This window comes from Chionomys nivalis, chromosome 4, assembly GCF_950005125.1.
Source record: "Chionomys nivalis chromosome 4, mChiNiv1.1, whole genome shotgun sequence".
In the NCBI taxonomy this organism is placed as follows: Eukaryota; Metazoa; Chordata; class Mammalia; order Rodentia; family Cricetidae; genus Chionomys; species Chionomys nivalis.
Window position 1 is genome coordinate 37,739,268 of NC_080089.1, and position 8,815 is coordinate 37,748,082.

The 8,815-nt window shown below is 33.4% G+C and overlaps 1 protein-coding gene across 1 annotated transcript; it reads right to left on the reverse strand.

Moving 5' to 3' along the window:
• Positions 1-7,204: 7,204 nt before the first annotated feature.
• LOC130873108 (olfactory receptor 1537-like) lies at positions 7,205-8,140 on the reverse strand. Its single transcript, XM_057767665.1, has one exon. It carries the CDS (start codon positions 8,138-8,140, stop codon positions 7,205-7,207), a length of 936 nt encoding a protein of 311 aa, XP_057623648.1.
• Positions 8,141-8,815: the final 675 nt, after the last annotated feature.

Genomic DNA, 8,815 nt, shown 5'->3' on the forward strand with positions numbered 1-8,815 from the left:
TAGAAAAAGAGTAGTGAGAATCATCTCCCTCTGGAGTCTCATCCCTCAAGTATTGTCTCTGGAGAAATCAACATCCAGAATTAATATATATATTTCCCAGTGGTTCTCACTTGTATAATATAGTCAGTCCTATGGTAGTTCTGTTTAAAGTATAGACTTAGTAAAAGTATGTAAAATGCACTAAAATATTCTCGAAATATAATTATAATTGATGGGATTAAAAAAATAGTTTCATCAAATGAAATAAAGAAAAGGGAAAGGAACTAAAAGGAACTGAACTTTGGAATTCCCACTGACATCTACCAAATATGCTCAGATTGTATGAGGGACTTGCAAAAACTTTTACTTGGAAAATTTACCCAATAATTTAATAAAGGCAGCTTTCTGTCTACCTATGTTAAAATAATTTAGATATATTAAATGAAGTACAAAAAGTCACAACAAGACTAATAACGAAAATTAGGAGGAGACATTCCAAGAGGAATAAGGTGAGTTCACTCCTTCATGTTTTCAAGAACAACAAGAATTTAGTTATGAAAGAAGAATAAAAAACATTCAGTATACTCTATGCTAGATTTAAAAAGACTGTAGAATATAAAAATGTCCATGTGTAAAGAATTTCCACTAAAGATAACAAATAGAAAAATTGTCTTTCAAATCACTTAGTTCAATTGTCTAGAATTTTTGGTTGAGTAATTAGAAAGGTAAATATCAAATATGAACAGTACATTCAGATCTATTTGCTCTTTGTCTTGCTCTTCAAAATACTCTTATTTTTTGTCATAAGGACTATCTTATAGCTCACTCGATGCTGCCTACAGTAGTTCTATATATTTAGAAAGAATAGGGTGTAAATTTCTATATTCTAAATTCTTATTTCAGTAAATTCAGACTAATAATGTGAGATTTGTTTGTTAATACAATTAATACAGAAGAGCAGCTATATAAGATATTAAAACAAATAATTAAAACTACATAAATATATTTAACCAATGGTTAGCATAAATGAGCAGTGTCTAAAAGTACAAGAAAAATGATATAAATAATACCAACCATAAATAGAAACTGGAGTTCTGCAGCCCCCTTCTTTTTTCAGAAAATTTTAGTCCTGAGAGTGGAAAGAAATCATCACATAGTGGCTGATATAATATTTACCTAAGCTTTCAGAGTTATTATTGATTCAACTCAGTCACTCACATTGTGTTAATAGTGTTCCAATAACATCTAATGCCTTCTTCATAATTTTCTGTCCCATTGAAACAAAAATGCTTTTTGATAAAATATGAACAGTATTCACAAGGAAAGAATTTCTACTTAAGAAAATGAACAAACAATTTTCTATCTCATCACTTTAAGTCTGTTAGCATAGAATTTTAGGTTGGGCAATCAGAAAGTTAAGTGAAATTTATCAGTATCATATTAGAAAATATAAGCAAAAACCATCTTTACTTATGAATAAATATATAAATACAACTGAGACTATAGAAAATCAAAATCTGATAGAAAATATATGTTAGAGCCGGGCCGTGGTGGCGCACGCCTTTAATCCCAGCACTCGGGAGGCAAAGGCAGGTGGATCTCTGTGAGTTCGAGGCCAGCCTGGTCTACAAGAGCTAGTGCCAGGACAGGCTCCAAAGCCACAGAGAAACCCTGTCTCGAAAAACCAAAAAAAAAAAAAAAAAAAAGAAAGAAAGAAAAAAGAAAAAGAAGAAAAGAAAATATAAGTTACAAATGAATAATAATAAGGTAAATTATAGAATACAAGATTAAGATTATCTAAGTGACTTGTCTGAATTATCACAAACGACTTAAAGAATGAAAATGTTCCTATTCCTTGAGTCTGGGTTATAACTTAGAAACAGGCCTGGTAATCAGTCTAGCATTACTTATTTTATTTAGGATTGCTTTGACTCTTTTGAAATTATTGACTTTGCTATCAATTTTAAGAAGGTTTTTATATTTATGTGACAAATGCCATGGGGATTGATATGGCATTGAGTCTGTAAATCACTTTGGTAGGATGCTCAATCACAAAACTAATTGTAGCAGTTAATGACCATTGAAGGTCTTCCAACATATAATGCTTTTCTTTAATTTATTTCCACATGGATTTAAATATTTTACTCTAGAAAATTTTCACTTTCATTGGTGGTAGCGATTGCTAGATTTTTTTTTCTTTTCTGTCTCCTTTTCCTTTGTTTATTTTTGTTATTGAGCTTGTTGTGAACTGAATTCTTTCTTTCATTTCTTTTTTTGGTGCTTTTGTTATTTCTATAAAGAAACTGTCTTAAATTTTCTTATTTAGTTTTGTATCTTGCCACTTTGGTTACAGAGTCTCTCAATTAGAGCATTTTTCTGGTGGTGTCTTTTGGATATTTTATATATAATATGATATCATATGCAAACAAAAGTAATTTTTAATTCTTTTGTATTTCTTTTATCTCTTTCTTGTCTTTAATTGTTTAAGTTCTGAAGGAATACATTGAAAATACTAAGACAATAGATTGTTTTATACTACTTCTAAATTTTCTTCCTTTTTTTTATTTTTAAAGTATATAAAAGCAGTTTCATACACCTATTAAGTTAGAAAAGTTCATGGAATATGTCTTTAGTATTCACATCCATTATTGAAAGTTTAAATACTTCATTAGGTTTTTGAGAATATCATACAAAGTATTTAATAGACATCCTCTATCTACTCATCCCAGGTCCACCTGCTACACTTCCCACATAACACTGTGTCTTCTTTGTATTCCCCCTATAAACTCCAATTTTTCTGCTCCACACATTCTTGGACTGCAGCATTCCACTGGAGAATGGTTGACTTGTCGAGGCTATACACTTAACGAAAGGTGATCCTCTATCTCAGCGAAGCTACCATATACAAATAGTCATTAGGTGTAAGAAAGTACAGCTTCATGCTCACTTCTTATCTCCATCTTAAGATTTGATCATGTTTGGTTTGTACAGTTCTTGTGCATACTGTCACATCCTAGCCAGCTATGAAACATGTAAAATAAAATAGCAACAATAATAACTGGACTGAAATGATATGTCCCGTAGTACAATAGTGGCTTGAAAATGTGTGTGGGAAAGCATGCATTTTTGGATTTTATTTTAGACATAATGCCCAAGATGCAACCCGTATCTGACAATATAATCAAATCAAGTGGCTCTCTCTAGAAGGCAATAGACATATATAGATAGCTACTTCATTTACTTAAGTATTAAAACATTTGATAATGTGCTTCCTTATATAACAGTATTTGACAGCTCCTATATTTTAGTTCCTGTCTTCTTATTGCTGCATATTCTGCATGATCATTAGTCATTTTGGTGTTAGGATCACCAATTTAGAACCAATCTGATCTTTAGATTAGCATTATTTTGGAACCAATCTGATCTTTAGATCAGCACTATCTTGGGATATTTTTCTGCTTATCATAATCGCTGAAAAGACTTGAACTTGTTTATCCTTACAAATATTTTGCAACATTTTTATGTGTGCATAAGCACTACAAAAGAGAAAATTCCATGAGTGTACTTTCTATTTATTACCCATCAATATAATAAAAGTCTTGCTGGATATTCTTGACTTATAAGATTAAAACTATATGAATTTAAGCCTATACATACCTTGTGTATGTGTGTATATGTGTGTAGTTGACATTAGTAAGTTCACAAAAAAACCACATAGTATTTATAGTGTTCCAGGTTGAATATGTTCTTTAAAAAATCACATACACAGATATTTGTTCTTACATGCTGTGTGCCTTCTGGTTGATGGTGGAAATATGAAGTGGCACCCAGATAAATAATGTAGTCACCATTATCATTCTTCTTTCCTTCTAACACCAACTGCTGTGATCTGTGTAGAAACAAGAGAGCCAGAATAACATGCTGAAGTCTCTGACATTGTAATAAAAAATAAAGAATTCCTAACAGATCTGTCATTATGGATATTTTAGTCATTTTGAAAATTCGAACACAGAAAATAAATACTGGGTGCAGGTTTATTGCTGTGATTGATGTTACAGGAGCAGGTGATTCTCAGACCTCTCAAACTGGGTTGTGGAAAGAATTGGTGGAGGTTGAAGGTGTGACCTTCAGAAAAATGAATACTATATGTAAAGCTCAGTGGGCAATTATTATATGTGCTCATCACATCAGAATAGCCATGAAAGCAAAAAGAGTAACCATTGAGCTAAAGCTTCAGATGAAAATGAGAAATCCATTAAGAATTGGACAAGTCACTCCTTTTACAAACACTTGATTTTAATTTGTAAATGTCTTTATATTTTTGAGTAAAGTGTAAGGGTAATGGGATGTTGCCAGTAAAGATGAAAGATTACAAGCTGTCTTTGCATGATGCAGTGAAGAGAAGTCATGATAAGAAGGAATAGCCAACATTCCAAAAATAGACCAAAGGCAATAAGTACTGGGAGTTTGAAAAGGGATTCATAGGATGGTAAAACAGTGTGTAAAAACAGAAATATGTCAGGGATAGAAAAGGAATAACAATTTGAGACTGCATCCTCTCTACTTGGCCAGACCTAGTAGACCTGACGACACAAGGACTGAGGGTTTTTACTGCTGCTACTGTTCTGAATAGCTACTGACACTGTGGTCCAGGATATTGCTTAAGCTCCAAGGTAACATATTAAAGAAATGTAGGAATTCATTAGAATGAAAGGATATAGGTATACAAGGGCATAAAAATAAACAACAAAAATCAACAACACAATGTTGAAACTTCAACTTACTCAAGTCAGAATAAAATAAAGAATGTAAAAGACAATGATTTTCAAGAGTATGTGAGGGTATCCCTTATTCAGTGTTCATGGAATTGCTGGTGAATTCTAATTATTGTGAATAACTGCTGACACTCTAGGTCAGGGTGTTCGCAAGAAATAGTAAGTAAGTAAGTAAACAAGTAAGTAATTTGCTATTTGACACTGTAACACCACTCTTTACCCAGAGTACTTCACATTCCACATCACAGTTTACTGTTCAGACATGTTCATTGCATCATTATTGACAATAGCTAGGAAATGGAAACAACCTAAATGACTTCAACTGATAAATAGATAAGAAAGCATATTACAAATACACAGAAGAATTATATTGCTCTGTAAAGATCTAGAAATTTGCATGTAAATAGAAAATATTGAGTGAAGTAAGAACCAGAAAGACAAACACTGAATATCCTCTCTTATTCAGGATAACTACATCCAAATCTTTGGGTCTGAGTATATAATCTACAGTTATTATTTAAGCTATAAAATCAAAAAGGGATTATATGGCTGGTCATCTACTCTAGAGAGGGGAAGTGATATGAAGAGGGAAATGGAATAATTTGGGGTCACTTTAAATTGGGACAGAATGAAAAACAATGTAGAAGGAAAGGAGGAAGAAGGACAAATATCAATAAGAATGTTTGAAAAAGATATAGAAAATTATATTATTTATATTTACTTAAACACAAAACACACACAGATACAAACCTCCCAAACCACTGTATGTTATTGCTATTGCCTTTTATTGTTTCTCAGAAATTGAAGGTAAGAATCTCTTGCTGAAGACAACACAGAATTCCAACATAGGACTTGAATCAGTTGAGATGGATTGGACCTAGATGCCTACTCCTTGAAGACTAGCTATTATAATATGGAAACATGATATCCAAGTTGTCAAGGGTGTAAAATTATTAATAGTTCTACTAAGCTATGATATCTATGAAATACAGTAATAACCAGAAAGGCAAACTATCCATAAAGATTCAGTAGTAGCATTTACATCATAACAGTAACCAATAACTATCAAATTGCTCTTCAGACCCACTCAATAGGTGAAAATTCATGATTAGTTCTATAAATATTGTAAATTATGAGCTACTGATGAGGCCATGGAAGCTACAGTCTCTAACTGAATATTATCAGTGATCATGTCACCCACAGATAAGTCTGACTCTTTTGACAGCAGATAGAAACATTTGCATGCATCCATAACTGGTCTAAATACAGCTAATAACTGAAGATGTGGTGAAGAACCCCATTTCCTGCATATATGAAAGCACCCCACCATGTAAGTGTCAGGAGGCATTTTGGAAGAGTAGATAAGAATATTCTAGAGCCAGGGTACAAGGAAACCTGTACAAGAGACTGTGTGGTCTATGTAGAACAGGAAAGTGGCTTTGTGAAATGTCAACAACATAGATTGCTAAACAAGAGCCAAAAATGATAGCTGTGCCCATACCAGTGTGAAAAGAGGAAATTTCAGGGAAGCACTCCTAAAAAAAAGAACTAGGGGCAATTTCTGATTGTTAGGAATAAAATAAGTTTTTCTATGCATAAGCTTTCCTATGTATAATCCTCATACATATAGGTGGGAGAATTGTCTATATTCTGTCAATCATGTCTTAAACAAACACTGATTGGCCAGGCAGGAAGTATAGGTGAGAAAACCAGACAGGAAGTAGAAATGATGCAATGAGAACAGGAAAATTCTGGGAAGGAGGAAGTTGATTACTCCCACTCCTGCCCAGACTCCGAAGAAGCAAGATGTGAGCTGCCACACTGAGAAAGTTACCAAACCATGTGGCTAGCATAGATAAGAATAATGGGTTAATATAAGCTATAAGAGCTAATAAGTAGCCTGACCTTTTGGGTCAATCAGCTTCATAACTTATAGAGATCTCTGTGTGATTTTCTTTGGGGTTTGCCGGCTGTGGGGTACCGAGCAGGACACAAACCTTAACAAGCAGGTCCCCTCATGTTATACATATATATGTAATGTATTCATTATTTCATAAATATACTCATTTGAGGTAGATAAGGGAATGATGTAATTGCATAACTGATATATGAAACTGAATTAAAAAGTATGGCATTTGTTCAAGTTAAGCATGTAATTTATTATTGCTATTATATTAATGTTTATGAAATATGAAGAAATATAAATAACATGACAGGCTATCCATTGAGAACAAATGGTCTATGTCATCATTACTATTGATTTATGTTGTTGAATCTGTGAAACATACACAATATTATGTGCATAGAATTAGGAAAATTAAATTATAACAAAATTTTCAAACTAGATAATAAGTTATAACATTGTCAGGTAGATTAAGATAAATATCTTCAGCACAAATTCTGTAATTGTGGATCACTGCTCTAATAAATCATCTTCACATTATCTCTGCTTACAAAAATGTTTTGCTTTCAAGTATTTTCTTCAAGGCCACACTGACATCCTTATTTCTCAGACTGTATATGATGGGGTTTAGCATGGGCACAACAATAGTATAAAACACAGAGGATACTTTTCCTTGGTCCGTAGAGTTGACTGATGTAGGCTGCAGATACATAAATGCTAAAGATCCGAAGAAGATAACAACAGCCAAGATGTGAGAACTACAAGTACTGAAGGCTTTGGACCTCCCTTCTGTGGAGTGAATGCGGAGGATACTGGCAATAATTGAGATGTAAGAAGAAATAATTGTGAGAATTGGAATAAAGATATTCAATGTACCAAAAACTAGAATCAAAAATTCACTGATATAGGTATTTGAGCATGCAAGCATCAGGAGGGGAAGAAAATCACAGAAATAGTGGTTGATCACATCTAATTTGCAGAACCAAATCCTAGTCATGAAACCTATGTGAACTGATGCAAAGAACACACCAATAATATACACTCCTGAAATCAGGGAGCTGTAAACCTGATAGGACATGGTTACACTGTAAAGCAAAGGATTGCATATGGCAACATAGCGGTCATATGCCATTGCAGCTAATGTATAACACTCTGCAGTACCAAAAATGGTAAAGAAATAGATCTGAGTCATGCATCCAGGGTAGGAGATGAGATTCTTTTCTGTCAAAAAGCCAACCAACATTTTAGGGGTAACCACTGTGGACTGACAGAAGTCAATGAAGGACAGACTGCTGAGGAAATAGTACATGGGACTGTGCAGATGGGAACTGAGCACAATCAGTGTGATCATGCCTAGATTCCCTGCTACAGTGACCACATAGATTCCAGTGAAGAGGAGGAAGAGGGGCATCTGGAATTCTGGTTTCTCTGAGAGCCCAGCCAAGAAAAAGTCAGTCACTGTACAATGGTTTCCTGCTGCCATGCCTCCATTCAGACCCTGAAGGAGTAAAAGAAGTATAAGATTGTCAGAATAACATTATTATTCTTTTTTCACATACACAAAGCTCCCATAAAAATTATTTTTGCCTTAGAATACCTTTTCTCTATATATAATTACCTTAACTGGATCATCATAAATAAACAAAATGTATCTTTTATTATTACTTTTAAATGCATCCTTAAAAATTGAAAATTCATTTCATATGAAATACTATGTCTGATTTAAAGCTTTGAAAATTTTGATGAGTACATCATTTTGATGAGAGAGAGAGAGAGAGAGAGAGAGAGAGAGAGCATTTATTAGTGAGGAAAAGTGCCCAGCCATCTTTAGGAGGAAAGCTCTCCCTAAAAATAGGGAATTATTATCGAAAATTTAAATACTTTAGGTTATCTACAGAGATTTTATTTTCAAAATTTCCATTTTTTTCTTATTGTTAAGATACATAAAGCCATTAAGCTTCCAAATGTGAAAGTTAAATGACCTTTGAAGTGACAGTTGCATTAGGTTTTGGATAAGTGATGGTACTAAGAAGGGATTTTTGTTGTGGAAACCAGTTCTTGAGAGGGGCAGCATCATTAATGGTTCAGTGTGAGTTCATGAGTACTAAATGCACATTCTCATTCCCAATAGAGTACCAATAACACTCTTGTCTAATGC

Coding starts and splice junctions, on each gene's coding strand:
- LOC130873108 (XM_057767665.1), bottom strand. CDS start 8,140: ATGGCAGCAGGAAACCATTGTACAGTGACTGACTTTTTCTTGGCTGGG.